At 35.5% G+C, this 17,566-nt stretch overlaps 1 protein-coding gene across 2 annotated transcripts in view; it reads left to right on the top strand.

Moving 5' to 3' along the window:
• The window catches only part of CFTR (CF transmembrane conductance regulator), a 184,137-nt gene that overhangs the window by 82,026 nt on the left and 84,545 nt on the right, over positions 1 to 17,566 (top strand). For both annotated transcript variants that reach the window (XM_058724499.1, XM_058724500.1), the window contains 2 exons: positions 13,658 to 13,752; positions 16,762 to 16,848. In XM_058724499.1, coding sequence (XP_058580482.1) covers positions 13,658 to 13,752; positions 16,762 to 16,848 — 182 coding nt within the window. The remainder of the gene's footprint in view (positions 1 to 13,657; positions 13,753 to 16,761; positions 16,849 to 17,566) is intronic.

The raw sequence follows: 17,566 nt of genomic DNA, 5'->3' as shown, positions 1-17,566 counted from the left end.
AGAGACAGAGAGAGAGAGAGAATCCCAAGCAGGCTCGATGCTCATCACAGAGCCTGACATGGGACTCCATCTCCTGAGCATGAGATCATGACTTGAGCCAAAATCAAGAGTTGGTGGCTTAACCAACTGAGGCACCCAGGCACCCCCAAACTCTGGGAATTATTAGTAAACAAGACACAGTCCCTGTCCTCAAGGGGCTTTTATTCTAGTGGAGATAACCAAGTAAAAACAAGAGCAGTTTGATCAGTTCTATGATAATGATTAATATAGGGTCCTTAAATGAGTACAGAGAAGAAGTATTGAAACTGATCTTAGAAGTGCAGGTGAGGCTTCCCTGGAGGAAGTGATGTCTCACATGAGAGATGATGGATGAGTAGGAGCATTTCAGTAAAGAAGGACAGGGAAAACATTCCAGGAAGAGAACATAATGTACATGGCCTGGAGCCCAGAGGGAACACTGTATATTCGAGGAGCTATAGTCAGCTCTATGTGGTTGGAATGCATAATGAAATGGGCCTGGAGCCAGGAGACAGCATTACATTTTTGCAAGAGCTCTAGACAAGACAGCAAGACTGGGTCTGGAAAGAGAAGGGTATATAGTGATAGCTGAACTGGGAGAGTACAGTCAGATCATAGTTTCTGTTCTTCTGTTTGCCAGCAATTAAAAAAAAAGCCAAAAGAGGCAGAAAGACAAAGGCATCCATTTAATTTTTGTATTTCGTATAAGTAAATCCAATTGGTGAAATCCAATTCTCATACAGCATTCTAGCTGTAGAGGAGTCGGAGAAACATGGTAATTAGTGGGAGCACAGGAATGTCCCTGGGAGGAGAGCAAACGGGTCTACAGAATCCTCTACAGTTGCTTTTCTTTACTGGGGGAAATGCCATAATAAAAACAATGTTTTAGGAAGATTATTTTTTTTTAAATTTATTTATTTATTTTGAAAGAGGCAGAGACAGTGTGAGTGGGGAGGGGCAGAGAGAGGGTGAGAGAATCCCAAGCAGGCTGCACACTGTCAGCACGGAGCCTGACGCAGGGCTCAAACCCACAAAACCATGAGATCATGACCTGCTCCAAAACTAAGAGTTGGACACTTAACTGATTGAGCCACCCAAGTGCCCCCAGGAAGATTCTTCTAATATAATATGCAAACTGAAGGAGGATAATGGAGATGTTGTTGTTAGAAGTTTATCAAATATTGTTATTCAAATTTTAAACAAAAGGAAGTAAAATTTTAAGAGACTTGTTGAAGATCCATAATTGATGGGACCAGCAAGAGAATCCAAGTCTTCTGATTCCTCTTTTTTTTTTTTTTTATGTGCTCAATTAGGGTTATTGCTTATAGATGAGAAAGTCTATCTTAGAACCTAATGACTTATCCATTGAACATTGCTGACTTTAAGTTAGAACTTCAGGCTAGTTAATCTCACTATGATGGTAACAGTATTATTAAACCATTAAGATTATAAGTCTGCCATTTGTACAGGAGAATGTTATGATAACAAAGACTTGTGACCTAATGGCATTGAGAATTCCATGACATAGTTGTGAAAACTATTTTTAGCGAGGCTATTTGTTTTCATGGAAATGATAAGTGAAGCTACCATGGTCCTAAATAAGCATATCTTGGGAAAACCACCTATACTAACACACTTGAAATTTAAATAAATCAGGAAATTTCTTCCCCGATCTTCTCCCAAAATATCTTCTCCTTTTCCTTTACCCTTGAGGCAGAATCTCATGTTCATGTCCATGCCTCATAACCTCTAATTTAAGATATGGAAGTCCAGGGCACCTGTGTGGCTCATTTGGTTAAGCGTCTGACTTTGGCTCAGGTCATAATGTCACGGTTTGTGAATTCGAGCCCCACATCGATCTTTACACTGGCAGTGCAGAGCCTGCTTGGGATTCTCTCTCTCCCTCTCTCTCTACCTATGTCCTGCTCTCACTCTTGCTCTCTATCAAAATAAATGAATAAAGTTAAAATTTTTTTAAAGGTACAATTGATAATAAGTGACATATTTTAAAAAATTTAAAAATAAAATATGGAAGTCCAAGTAGCTGGGCAAGTCCACATAGGAGAGGAAACCTGCTCAGAGCAAGTTGAGCAGCTGGTCTTCCAGTCAACTCTTGAGAAAATAAGGGTCATGGTGGTATTACTTCAGAGAAAACAGGTAAGAAAGTATTGAAGCTTGTCTCCTAAGGAACTGAATTACAAATCAGGAGATTTACTTACTTGGGAGCTGGGAGACTAGTTAGGAAGTCCAGAGCAGGATCAACTATGGGATACTAATGAGCTGGCAAGGTACTAGGAAAGGGGTGCCTTATCAGGCATTGGATGTGTCCCAGAATCTTGGGTGGGTAGACCTAGAAGAGATAGTAAAGGAATTAACAGCTTCCTAATGCCAATTCTTAGATCAACGGAATCAAAATCACCTAGGGAGCTTTTCAAAAGTAGATTTTTAAATGTCATTTCAGAGAATCTGAAATCTGGAGTTAAATGAGTCTAATGTAGAGCCAGAATAAAAGAAACAATATTCTTTTGTTTGTTTCAAGTATCTTTTTTTTTTTTCCAAAATTTTATTTAATCAAGTATCTTTTCTAACTGTACTTCCTAACTGCACTTACCCAGGGGTACCTTAAATCATTGCATTTTGTAGGTCTTCCTTTAATAATGCTTATGTAGGGGCGCCTGGGTGGCTCAGTCAGTTAAACATCTGACTTCAGCTCAGGTCATGATTTCATGGTTTGTGAGTTTGAGCCCCACATCACGCTCTGTGCTGACAGCTTGGAGCCTGGAGCCTGCTTTGGATTCTGTGTCTCCTTCTCCCTCTGCCCTCCCCAACTCATGCTCTGTCTCTGTCTCTCTCAAAAATAAATAAACATTAAAAAAAATTAACAATAAATAAATAAAAATGCTTATGTAGGGCTCCTGGGTGGCTCAGTTAGTTAAGCTCGGCTCAGGTCATGATCTCACAGTTTGTGAGTTCACCGTGAGATCAAGCCCCACGTTGGGCTCCGGGCCAACAGTTCAGAGCCTGGAGCTGCTTCAGATTCTGTGTCTCCCTCTCTCTCTGGCTCTCCCCAGCTCGCACTCTGTCTCTCTCTCAAAAATAAATAAATGTTAAAAAATAAAATAAAAATGCTTATGTTATTTTCAAATACAAATACAGACTTACATACAGAAATAAACACTAAAGAAGCTAGAGATATGAACAAAATTACATATATACTCACAAGCTCATGCATAAAACCACATATATGTATGCATATATCTGAATATTAAGCAATAGTTTAATATTTAATTTAATAATTTAATTTAATAGTTTAAACTTTTGTTTAATATTGGTGACAAGACTGTAACATCCATTATGTAAAAGAACTAGCTTTTTGTACTTTTGTTGGCCACAATAAAAATTATACTGGATTTTGAGTTTTCTGCTATAAATCTGGCCAGTGCCAAATCTCAGGGAAAGAAGAGCTTTTATTTTTCAGGTTGATATAAAGTTCTCACTTCTTATGCTTTCCAGCAGGGTTAATCTTTAGTCAGTATTTTTATGTACAGCTATGTGTATCAAGTTTGACTTAGGTCAAAAATTATCTTTCCTAATAAACAGAACTCCAATTTTTAATTTATGAATTCATTCATGTATATTTCCTGCTGTAGAAGTTAACCTCTGTTGATATATCATACAGAGCCACCCAACACTCTCAAGATAACACATCCATGTTTACAAAAGCTATGTGCAAAAATGGTTAATTAATTCTTTCTTCCTACAACTCTTGACTTTCTCACATTCTCTCCTTCCCTCCTCTCTCCTCCTCACTTCTTTTCTGTTCCCCCAACACTTCTTTTCTTCTCCCTCCATGCTCATTTTCCCTGTGTATAAAGCAAAAGTGCTTAGTAATTATTAAACATTAATAACACTGGCACTAACTGGCCGATGATTTACTGTTAAAGACATGCTTTATGGCATGTTATTCCCTCTAAAGTTCATGTCCCCTCAACCCAAGCTTCACACCCTGCTCCCTTACCACAAGCAGCTATATTGTCAAGGTTGTTCTAAAGAATGATAAGGTAGCCATAAAGCAAGGTTTATGATTTTTCCTATCTACAAAGTCACAGGAAGCTCAAATGTACTCAGCAAATATTGCAAAATTGCAAGGAACCATTAAGTGTAACACTCCACCCTTTTCTTAAAGTTCTCCCCCTCTTTGATGTAATAAATGTATTCTCAAGTCAGAATTAATGAACTTTATGTTAGCAGTTCTTCTTTAACAACTTCTGGTTTGTCTGGCTCAGTTGAACCATATTAGGGTGGCGTTTAGGTGCATTTTAAAAAAATAAAATGGTAAACATTTGTGTGAGAAGCGCATCCATCACATTGGGTATAGAATGCTTTTCTTAATAATAAGTTAATCTTTATTGCACACTTATTATAGCATTACTTTGACCCTCTCTAGTATTCTTTATCTAAGTATTTTCAAAGTGCTTTACAATCTCAAACAGACCCAGTACATGCACAGAGTTCTTTGAAGATGGCATTTGCCTTTCTGACCAGCATTGTAAAGGAAATTACCCTAAAGAGTAAGTATCTGTTTGAGTAGGTATAATAACCACAAAATACAAATTCCTGGGCTCTTCCCTAATTCATCTGAGTAAGAATAGGTACAACATTGTTAACAAGCTCCCCACGTGATTCTGAAATAATCGGTCTACATACTTCACTTTGAGAACCAATGGTCCACATATTTTATTTTATCTGTAGATAAACTCTGCTGTCAGCTCAGGTCATGATCTCGCAGTTCATGAGTTTGTGCTCCTCATCGGGCTCTGTGCTGACAGGTCGGAGCCTGGTTTGGATTCTGTGTCTCCCTCTCTCTCTGCCCCTCCCCTGCTCATTCTCTCTCTCTCTCTCTCTCTCTCTCTCTCTCTCTCTCTCTCTCTAAAATAAATAAATATTAAAAAAAATCTTAGTCATCAATTTTTATTTAAGAAGTCAAATCATACCCAGCATCTTAATGTCACTGAATGATTTCCTGTAACAATTTTTGTGGATAGCTCCAAAGGAACTCAAGCTATGTGCAAATAAAGAGAAAATAGCATTTGTCTCTGTGCACAGGTCTTCTCTAAGCAATACTGCTTGTTAAACTCATGATAGTACCAAGTGGCATAACTTTTTTTTTTGGATTATAATTTTCACATGAAAGAAAATGTGCTGTGAAGGCTGAAAACCAACACCCTTAAGGCAAATATATTACCAGATTTGAGTGCCCTTAGTAATCAGCAAAGATAAAGTTTATGTATACAAAACAAAGTGTTTTATATTTAATCAAATAGAAAAAGCCAAACACTAATAAAGAAATCTACAAATGATCAATAAACTAGGCAATCAGAGCAAGTACTCACATTAGGAACAGGATGTTGGTATTACTAATATATTTGATCTTAAAATAATGAGCTTATTCACAATTCTATTCAATCTATCCCCACTCTTTTGTTTCATTTGAAACTTAGCAATTTCCTATTAATTACACTCTCTAAGAAACTTATGAAATTATCCACATGTACACACATTTTTCTTCACAAATGGCTTCATTCCAGAAAAGGAGTCTAAATATACTAGCTCAGAACCTCAACTCTTTTCAGGTGTGGAAATCTTTTCTTTTCCTCTCGTTTCTTTTCTTTTCTTTTCTTTTTCATGCTTTTTAAAAAGTAGTCTGTACCACTAGTGTCCATTCTGGATAGGAAACAATTATATGATAATATTCCTGTTTTCTAATTGCATTATTAGGGGCCTGGACAAATTCTAAGTGGAACTTTATTGTTATTTTAGAGAGAGAAGGGTGGCAGAGAGAGAGAGAGAGAGATAAAATGAAGAGCTAAATGAAGCTCTTCATTACCTGAGCTAAAATGAAGAGCCAAACCAACTGAGCCACCCAGGTGCCCTCTAAATAGAACTTAAAAAAAAATTTTTTTTTAGTGTTTATTTGTTTTTGAGAGAGAGAGAGGGAGGGAGGGAGAGACACAGAGCTCGAGTGAGGGAGGTGCAGAGAGAGAGGGAGACACAGAATCTGAAGCAGGATCCAGGCTCTGAGCTGTCAGCACAGAACCCAATATGGGGCTCGAACTCATGAACTGGGAGATCATGACCTGACCTGAAGTCAGACCCTCAACCGAATGAACCACCCAGTCGCCCCTAAGTATAACTTTTTACCAAATCTTTCCACCATTATTTTTCTACAAAACCCCAACTTTCAAGTGGTTACTGTGATGAATGTGGTATGTACTTTTCTGATTTATTTAAGTGAATATACATCCATTTATACATGTACTTATCAACAAACAATACTTAACAGTTTTGTTTGTGTGGTTTTAGAATTTATGTAAATGGTATACTTTATATACATCATTCTTCAACTTGCTTTCTTTGCTCCTATTACCTCTTTGAGGTCTAGACATGCTACTTACATGTAGAAATTTGTTTCATTCTTTTTAACTGTTATATTATAATTCTATATCACATTTTATTTACTCATTCTGATACCGATGAACACTTAGATTGTTTCAAGATTTTACTTAATACTGCGATGAAAATCTTTCAACATTTCTCTTTGCACATCTGCAAGAGTTTCTCTGGTGTGGATATCTAGCAACTGAATTGTGGTGTTTTCCAATTTTACTAGATACTGCCAAATTGTACTTTAAAGTAGCTGTATCAGTTTATACCATCACCAGTCATTTATGAGTGTTCCCATTGACTCACATCTTGAAATCTCTTGTTATTGACAGAGACTTTAATTTTTGGCATTCTAGTTTGTAAAAAGTCCTATCTCTCTCTCGCCCTCTGTCTCTGTCTCTCTCTTTTCTAATTTGTAGTTCCATGATGGCTGGTGAGATATTTTCATGTTTGTTTGTCGTTCTGATTTCATATCCTTTGCCAACTGGGGAGGGGGGTAAGGTATTGCGGTGGTTATGAGATATGCCTTATGGATCACTGTTGCAGGAAGAGGATCTGAGAAATGGCCCCAGTTGCCATACATTGAAATCCTCCACTCACTGAGTTTGTCTTGAGACTTCAAGTTGCACAGGCAGCTTCCCATGAATGATTGAGTGTGGCAGGATACAGAAGCAGATTTGTGTTTAGAGGATGTGGGACTTACTTAGTAACTGGTTTTGGTTCAGAGACTCCCAGATGGCTTTTCAAAAGTTGGTTAGATTCAGATGGTGGTCTAGGGTCTTTCCACACAACCTTCTGGCCTTCTCTCCTTCACTCAGGGGTTGGACTTGGACTAAGTTCTCACATATCTCCCAGCCTCCCCGCTTTCTTTCCTATTTCCTTTTACACCAGTATTTCCCCCAATAAAATCATTACATATTTAATCTGTCTTAGTTTAAGAGGAGAGATCTTCAAAATTAAGATCAAAACTGATCATTAATTGAATACATTGTAAGTGTTAGAAAAGATTTTATCTTTTAGCAATGCATCCCTTGACAGCATTTTAGTGGTATGTAAAATACCATTGTCTTCTTTTTTAAGTATGGTACATCTACCAGAGGTTATCACCACTGCTATCCAAAATTAAAAACCTAAGAAAACCTTTCTTAACCTAGAGAAACTGGGTGATTTACTAGCAAGATATAAATGATCAAAATTTCTTTCAAAGCACAAAAAGACTTGAAGGCGTGCCTGGGTGGCTCAGTTGGTTAAGTGTTGGCTCAGATCATGACCTCACAATTCCCGAGTTCGAGTCCCATATCCGGCTTTGTGCTGACAGCTCAGAGCCTGGAGCCTGTTTCGGATTCTGGGTCTCCCTCTCTCTCTCTGCCCCTCCCCAACTTGTGCTCTCTCTCTCTCTCTCTCTCTCTCTCTCTCTCTCTCTCTCAAAAATAAACATTAAAAAAAGACTTGAATAGACATATTGCCACTATAAAGCTGGCTTTGTGTCTGCTACTTCAAAAGGCATTATCATTAGATGATTTTATAATTGAACTGTATCTCACCCTTAAGTAACATATAATTCCTGTATTATTTAAACTATACCAAACCATAGAAAAAGATAGAAAGCTCTTCAACTAATTCTCTTTTTTTTTTAATTGAAGTGTAGTTGACATACAATATTATATTACTTTCAGGTATAAAACATAATGATTCAACATTTATATGTATTATGAAGTGATCACCATGATAAATGTAGCTATCATCTGTCATCATACAAAGTTGTTATGCATTACTAACTTTATTCCCTATGCTGTACATTGTATCCCTGTGTCTTAAAGTTTCTACCTTTCAATCTCCTTCACCTATTTTGCCCATCCCCCATCCCTCTCTCTTCCAGCAACCATCAGTTTTTTCTCTGTATCTGAGTCTGTTTCTGTTTTGTTCATTCATTTTTTTTTATTCCATATATAAATGAGATCATGAGTACTTGTCTTAGTGTCTTATTTCACTTTTTGTGAACCAACCATGCACAAGGGTTCCCTTTTTTCCAATTCATTTTCTAAAGCCAGAATAGTCTAGGACCAAAATCTGAAAAATAATATAAAAAAATAAAACTACAGTTAATCATACTTATGATATAGATATTTAAGTAAAATGTTATCAGATGAAATATTAATAAATAGATTCCAGCATGATATAAGAAATGATAAAATATGACAAAGAAAGGTTTATGATAGGAATGCAAAAGTGCTTCAATGTAAAGAAATCTGTAAATACAGCATAATTTGTTATATGGACAAGGAAGAAAACCATATAGCAAGGTCAGTAGATGCTAAAAGTATACATAAAAATCAGCAGTCATTTGTAATACAAATTTAAAGTAAAAATAGAAGTAGAAGGAACTTCATAAATACAGTAACTTTATTTTAACCCTACATCCCAAAGTAAACCTTATTTTTAAGTGCTGAAAAGTTAATGCTGTCTGTCTTAAAATAGGGATAATATTGTGTTCGTGAAAAGGCTGTTTATCCAAAAAAACCCAAGAAGTTCTAGCAAAGAGCAAACAAACAGAAAACAGAAGTCTGTTAGAATTAATAAGGGAATATAATAAGATGTCTGGACAATAGATAAGCATACAAAAATAACTAGCTTTTCTTCACACAAGCAATAGTCATCAAGGAGTAAAAATAGAAAGCTATTCAATTCACAATAGTAGAAAATAATAAATACTGAAAGATAATGAAATACTGAAAGATAATAAATACTGAAAGATAATGGCAGGAATGTAAACTGGTGCAGCCACTATGGAAAACAGTGTGGAGGGTCCTCAAAAAAAATTAAGAATGGAACTACCATATGACCTAGCAATTGCACTTCTGGGTATTTAACTAAAAGGAGTGAAATCACTGTCTTGAAAAATATCTGTACCCCCACGACCACTCCAGCATTGTTTAGAATAGCCAACACATGGAAACAACATAAGTGCCCATAAACAGATGAATGCATAAAGAAAGTATTTTGTCTGTCTGTCTATATCTACCCACCTACACATATATGCAATGGGATATTATAACCCTAACCATAAAAAAAAAAATGAAATCTTCCATTTGCGACAACATGAATGGAACTAGAAGGTAGTATGCCAAGTGAAATCCACCAGACAAAGACAAATACTATATGATCTCACTTAGTGGTGGAATATTAAAAACCTGAACTCATAGATATAGCAAACAGAGGGGTGGTTTCCAGAAACAGAGGCAAGAGAGAGTGAGAGGGTGAAATGGATGAAGGGGGTCAGAAGGTACAAACTTACGGTTTTAAGATAAGTAAATCCTGGGGATGTAGTGTAGAGCAAGGTGACCATAGCTAACAATACTGTAACGTACACTGGAAAATTACTAAGAGAGCAAATCTCGTAAGTTCTCACAAGAAAAATATATTTGTAACTATATTCAATTATATCCCAATTTAAAAGTATTAGGGATAAATCTAATGGGAAACTTATAGGACAAAGATGAAGAACATTGTAAGCTCTTATTGAAAGGTCTAAAACATTATCTGCATTGGTTTATCTTTTTGAACTTTCAATTTCTTCATATTTAAAATGAGGATAGGGCTGTGATGAATATTTTAAAAGCTAATACATGTAAAGTGCTTAAAATGGTATCTGACATATAATAGGCACTCAGTATTCTTTAGCTATTATTATTATTACTATTGGTGTTATTGATATTGTTATTATATAGAAGACTATAAACAAAAAGTCAAAACATTTATGAATAATAATTGTTTGTCAGATATTAAATCATACTTAACTCTATTAAATGACCAAAACCAAAAATACTAGTATAGGTTTAGAAAATGGATCAGAGGAACCAGAAAGCCCAGAAATAGATCTTAGAAAATATGAGAATTTGATATATGGTAGATGATAGATGAATTCAGAGGAAAATTATTTATTTACTAAATCATGACTGTTATTCAACTAAAAGGAAAAAAAGATTCATATCTCATACCATTGTACAAACAAAAATTGTCCCTTGAATATATTTTTTTGAATTTTGTAAGAGTAATAAACATTTTAAGAGAAAATTTAGAATATTATATGAATAACCTAAAAGTGGAATAGTACTGGGGCGCTTGGGTGGCTCAATTGGTTGAGTGTCTGACTTCAGCTCAGGTCATGATCTGACGGTTTGTCAGTTCGAGCCCTGTGTCGGGCTCTGTGCTGACAGCTCGAGCCTGGAGCCTGCTTCAGATTCTGTCTCCCTCTTTCTCTGCCCCTCCCCCACTCGCACTCTGTCTCTCTCTCAAAAATAAATAAACATTAAAAAAAATTAAAAATAAACAAATAACAGTGAAGTAGTACTTTTTAACCAATATAGGAATTCTAGATAGATAAATTAACTTCATGAAAATGAAAATTTTGCAAATGACATAGTGTAAACATAGTGAAAACAGAAATAGCAGAAAAAAATTAATATCTGTAACATACGGAAACAAATGAGAGAAGTTTGGCTGAAATAGTCTGTTCTTTATTGTCTTAAGAAAAGAAAGTTAATGAAATAAAATTGCATTGTGCTCTTTGGACATTTAAATTCAGAGGGAAAGTGGAAATGATAATTTATGATCTTCTATTGTTTCTTGTTTTCCCCTCCACTTTTCTGGTCTCTTTTAGTCTGCCAATATCTTCTTGCCTTTTTCTACAGGTATCTACTTCTTCTGATACTATTCCTTTCCCATTTTCTTTCTCTACTCTGTACACATTTCTTCATTTCCTTTTCTTATATGTACCCATTTCTTTGTTGCTTGATGTTTGGTTATCTGCCCTTTCTCCATTCCCTCTTTCTCTCTTCCTTCATTCCATAAATCTTTATTAATGCTTGTACTAGGCTAAGATTTTGTATCCTCTACATTCATATTCTATCCCTTAAGTGAAACTGTGACATAATCATACCATCAACATAACTACTGATATTTCTAAATTTAAATGCTTTTAAAAGCTTTTAACTGATTTAAAAGTATGGTGTTGAATTCAAATTTGGGGAACTGAAAACTCCAATAGTTTCAGCAACTGCTGGCTTTTTAATAGCTTCCTTTATAAATCTGCTTCCTTTATAAAAAGCCTGCACTCAATATATTCACATAATGCAAACTATTCTTGATTTTTCTTATTCCAAAGGATTTATTTTTTAAAAGAGAATGGGACTGGAGGAAAGCAAATATGGTACAGGAGAAAAGAAATACACATGTCAGTTTTCTTGCTAATTGCTCTAAATCAAGTACAGAGGATGTGCTTCATAGCACAGCTGAGTAAAGGCATAAAGACCAAGAAGTTCCTGGAAGTGCTTCTTCAGTGAGGCTGAAGATTTCAGACTGTAGAGTGTGGGATTTAGCTAGAGTCCTTGGTTTTGGATAGAATCCTAGATATATGGCTTGGCTCATGAGTTGAAAAAAATCATTTAATTCAGTATAAAGAAATGAAGCACTTTCTTTGATATATCTCATTACTATGAAGGTCCTTCTCATCTGTAGGGCTACTGGCTGTCAGTGACCTCTCTGTGTGTGATATTTCTCCAATGCCAGCATAGTCAATTCCACTGAGTCCTACTGAATCTCCTCCAAAATGTCAGCACTTTTTGTCTCAGACCTTTGGTTCCCCTAGGTCAGGAGTACTAACATTAACAGTTCTTTGGGGGTAACGGTTGTAGCCTACAGGAGCTGCAAAATCGTTTTTAATATAAATGAATATTTGTTAATTTACCTGCTTTGTAAGTTTAGAGTTTTGTGTATGAAGTTCTATAAACTCTCATAAGGTAGACAACAGAAACAAATGGATAACAGAAGTAACCATTTTGACAATTTAAATATTGATAATGGTGGTGGGTCAAGGAGAGATGGTGGATTCTTCTTGATTGTTAAAGAAAAGGAGGCATAGTATAGAAATGCTTTTTTTAGTGGAGGGAGAAAGAAGAAAGTGGTAACAAAAGAAAAGAGCAGATATTTGGGGATGAGAAGAGCACAGGGAGAGTAACTTTTTTTGAACTAAAGGGAGAATGTTACCTGTCTAACTCATTCTTCATGTCTCAGGCCAACTTAATCACTTCCAAAAAGCCTTGTAGAATTTTCTATATTGTATGGATACTTCTGTTGTCTGTACAATTAATTTGCCATTTATTATTTTTTTTTTAATTTTTTTCAACGTTTTTTATTTATTTTTGGGACAGAGAGAGACAGAGCATGAACGGGGGAGGGGCAGAGAGAGAGGGAGACACAGAATCGGAAACAGGCTCCAGGCTCCGAGCCATCAGCCCAGAGCCTGACGCGGGGCTCGAACTCACGGACTGCGAGATCGTGACCTGGCTGAAGTCGGACGCTTAACCGACTGCGCCACCCAGGCGCCCCTTAATTTGCCATTTAATTGGGTACTGTTTTGTAACCTGTCTTAAAAGGGTGAATTAAGTCATTGGGATGTTATTTAGCATTCTCCAGGATTATTCTCCAAGGACTATTTGTTATAAGTTCTAATCTCCTTTTACAATGTCTAGCATGTTTGTTGCCTTGGAGAAGTTATTAACTGGGAGTAAGAATGTTATGCCCCCTGTGGAAAGGTGGTGATGACAGGAGAGACAAAGTAGATGGCAAAGCACATGGGGCTGAGTTGCTGAGGATGGATGGGGAAGAAGCCTGTGGTGGTGGGTGGATGAGAAAAGTATGGAAAGGAATTGCCTTTTATTCTTGGTCATCCACTGAATATGCTTAGGTACTGCAGGGGATGGGAGTAGTGTTCTTTTAGTTTTTCTTGTTAGGTTTATTCGTGTCTGGAGATTTTCTTTTAGAAGAATGAGTTGAAATTGGAAAGTAATGCATTTTAGCATGTTGGTAGTACTTGAGTTTGTGTAACAAATCTATGGATTATATACACCCGTGTTTACATGCCCATAAATATACATATGGTTTACCTTTTGATATTTTCCAATTCTTATTTCATGATCATGAATGAAATTCTAGAGGTTAAAGAAAAAATTACTTCTAAAATTTCAGCCATGTTTTGACCAATTGAGGTGGATTTGAAATAATTGAGAATGAAGTGTTTTAAATTTTGGCTGTGGTTAAAACAGTCTAATATATGATTACATTTGAAGGAAAGTATACCTTTCAAATTCATAAACATACTAACAATTCCTCTCTAACTTCCTTTTTTGGATAATAGGACATTTCCAAGTTTGCAGAGAAGGATAATATCGTTCTTGGAGAGGGTGGAATCACACTGAGTGGAGGTCAGCGAGCAAGAATTTCCTTAGCAAGGTGAATATCTGATTATTGGTTCAGTGGGCTTTTGTTGTAAATATACCCGTAAAAATTATAGATATTGCTCTATTTTTTTATATTTTGTTTCTGGAATTGAAAAATGCCTGGGGTTTTATAATTAGCAGGTTAAGAATCACCTTTATGAACTATAGATAAGGATTTACTATTCATATTTGATAAAGGTGATGGCTTTTTCAAAATGCATGCTCTTAGTTTGGTGTCTGTATATTTGTTGCCTTATGGTATGCTTTACTACAAGTAGAAAACTCAGGAATTCTGCACAACACAAGGAAAAGAAAGTGTTTCTTTTAAGTTGATCAGGGGGTCCCCACTCACCCACCCCACAACGTACTCACCTGCTTTAAACTTCTGTTTATACTTCTTGGTTTAGAAAAACCTACATTTTCAAATTTTCAACATAATTAACAATTTCATAACAAAAATATCAAGGCAAATGATGTCACTTGGCTTAAAGTCTATAATCTTTAAAGGAAAAATAAGTAGGACAAGCACATCTAACATTGTAGGGGACAGTGAAGTCCCTTGGTAGAGACATTCTTGGTTTAAGCATTTTGAGCTGTCGAAGAGAAGTACATAAAGTTAATTTGTGTCAAGAAGAAAACTTTGTGGTTAAACTAGAACTTTCAGTTTAAAAAGTTGTTGGTGAGATGAGATGTCAAATGTTCCTCCAGTTTTATTTGAATAGAATTCTTCTCACTGTGTTGCCAAAGTTGTCAACAACAAATCACATTGACTGATTGATATTTTGGCTCCTTTGCCTTACTTTCTCCTGCTTTCAAAGTCTGGAACAGTAAACTAGCTTACGGAGCACCTGCAATTGCCTGGTATTATTCTAGGCTTAATGTATGCGTGTGTAATTTTACTTAATCCTCATATCCTCCTGCAAAGAGAAAATTGTTCTCCCCACTTTATAGAAGAGATCATCAGATAATTGAGGCTGTTAGAGCTTCACTTGTAAAAACTATACCAGGAAATGGAAGAGTCACAATTTGAACCAGGCCCTCTGAACTCTTGGCATTAAACCATGACTTGATTTGGGGGTTACTTGTGAAGTAATAAATCAGTAGGTATTAATTATTCACAGACAAGATAATGGCTTCTAAATAAATAGAAATTGACTAATCTTTGCGTCAAAGTAAGACTTATCTTAAACATTCCATTTCAAAACTTAAGATATGCTATGTGGTGTCTAGGCATTTAACATAGACTTGAGGCTGTATTTACAAAACTTTAAAATTTGGTTTTATTTATAAGGTGCACACAATTTGAGCTACTATTGAAAATAATTGTTGTTATTCTGATTGGAATGTGTCACATCACGTGTTGTCCAGTTTTGGGTTGTGAATATATTATTTCCAATTCTTGAGAAACTGTGGTCATAGATGTAAAGGAGAGAGAGAAGCAAGATAGAGCAGGCAGCAGTGAAAGACCTTGAGGGTGTATTTTGATAGGGGTCTTTTATCTAGTTCTTGCATGTTATCTTTAAAAATAATTTATACTGCAAAAGTTCTTTTAAAAAAATTTCTTAATGTTTATTTTTGAGAGAGAAAGAGAGAGAGAGACAGACAGACAGAATATGAGCAGGGGCAGGAGAGGAGCAGAAAGAGGGAGAGACACAGAACTCGAAGCAGGTTCCAGGCTCCCAGCTGTCAGCACAGAGCCTGACATGGGGCTTGAACTCATGAACTGTGAGATCACGACTTGAGCTGAAGTCAAAGACTTAACCAACTGAGCCACCCAGGTGCCCCTATGTTGCAAAAGTTCTTTTAGATTTCACTTTGCCTTTTTGCCATTTCTAGTTTTTAACTGAATACAATTTTTACAGAAAATACCAAGAGTTATACATAAACCCTGAATCCTATGCATGGGGTAAGGGTAGTGCTGCTAACAACCACACCTGAAAAGTTTAGATGTTATGAAAATTTAATCTCATTTCTATTAACATGAGACTATATCTTCATCTTATTACTGTTCTAAGATTAATTTAATGAAGATTTTACTTGCTCATAAAATTTTTATTTATGGGGTACCTGGATGGCTCAGTCAGTTGAGCATCTGACTCTTGATTTTAGCTCAGGTCATGATCTCAAAGTTCTTAGGATTGAGCCCTGTATTGGGCTCTATGCTAACAGTGTGGAGCCTGCTTGGGATTCTCTCTCTCTCTCTCTCTCTCTCTCTCTCGGCCCCTCCCTGCTCATGCTCGCTCGCACTCTCACTCTCTCAAGATAAATAAACATTTAAAAAGTTTATTTTTTAATTTATTTTTGTTTCAAGTTTTATTTCAATTTATTTAAATAAAAATTTATTTAAATATGTTAGCATATAGTGTAATATTGGTTTTAGGAATAGAATCTAGTGATTCATCACTTACATATTTTTAACTTAAAAAATAAAACGGATATGGGTGTACATTTTTGTTGTGAATTATTTATCCTTTCTTGTTTGGAATTCTTATAAATATGGTACAGAGACTGAAACTACATGGAGCAAAATCCAACAGTAATATTACAGCCACAATACCAAAATTTTTTGGTAGCAGTCAACACTGAAAGACACTTAACATTTCTTTTTATCTCATGCTGCTATTTAGTTGCTGTCTCTGACATTTTATAGCATTGAAACAGTCCATTTTCTTTTTTGCTTTCCCACCAACATGCAAGATCTTTGAGGGCAGGGACTATGTAATTTTTACCACCGTATTCCCAGCACATAGCATGGTTCTTGACTCTAAACAAATACTATTATTAAAGATTTTCTTTTTTTAAGGTAGTATTTTAAATTGTATGGTCTGGTGTGATTCATTTTGTTAACTTCTGCTAGTTTATATCATTTACACTTAGCAAAGCCAGTTTAATCATTCTTGAAATGTTGTGAAAACCCATAAAAATCTTTTAAGACTTACCTTTTTGATTCTCATTTAAAATTATTTGTACTAAATGGCATGAGATACTTAAAAATATAATTTAATTTCCATTTTCTTTTTAGAGCAGTGTACAAAGATGCTGATTTATACCTGTTAGACTCTCCTTTTGGATACCTGGATGTTTTAACAGAAAAAGAAATATTTGAAAGGTATGTTCTTTGAATAATTTATAATGCTCATGCCATGCTAAAAGAGAAGAAAGCACAACTATACCATCATAGATGACATTTTACCCTTGAGAAATATGGCCACCATTGTGGTAGAATGTGACATAGCACTCACCCAAATCTGATTTTCCCTTCACAGTGAAGACTCAAAATCACTTCCATTAAAACCTGTTCTGACCATATAGTAAACCAATTTCTTCCATTGCTATTGTCAAAACAATCACTATCTATGTAGTTTTTACATTATTATTGCCTTGTGGCATATATTATTTTAAATGGTTATTGTACTTAACATTTTTACTTTTTTTTGTTAGTATTTTATTCTGTCTTCTCCTTAGGTAGGATGTCTCTTAGAAAGTAAACAAGCTGAATGTTTTAATGTAGGTGAATGCTCAGACTATTTATATACCTCAATACTTTCTATAGAACCTCTTCCTTGGTTACACAAAACTAGGGATTTTCATTTTATTGGAGCTCCTACTAGGGCACAATGTATGTAAAGTTCCTAAGAGGAGCAGTTTTACAACTTGATTTCAGTTTCAAAATGATTTCATGAGCTATAAAGTAGTTTATTAAGAGAATTATTATACTTTTCTGAAATAAAGATTTTAAGCAATGAGGATGTAGAAGTTTATGTCTATAAAATGGCTGTATTACCCCTAGAAGCACCTTTCCTACAATTTAAATTTAATACCTAAGA

This window comes from Neofelis nebulosa, chromosome 4 (assembly GCF_028018385.1).
Source record: "Neofelis nebulosa isolate mNeoNeb1 chromosome 4, mNeoNeb1.pri, whole genome shotgun sequence".
NCBI lineage: Eukaryota > Metazoa > Chordata > Mammalia > Carnivora > Felidae > Neofelis > Neofelis nebulosa.
The sequence above is the reverse complement of the archived record's forward strand: the minus strand, read 5'-3'. Positions and strand labels throughout refer to the sequence as shown.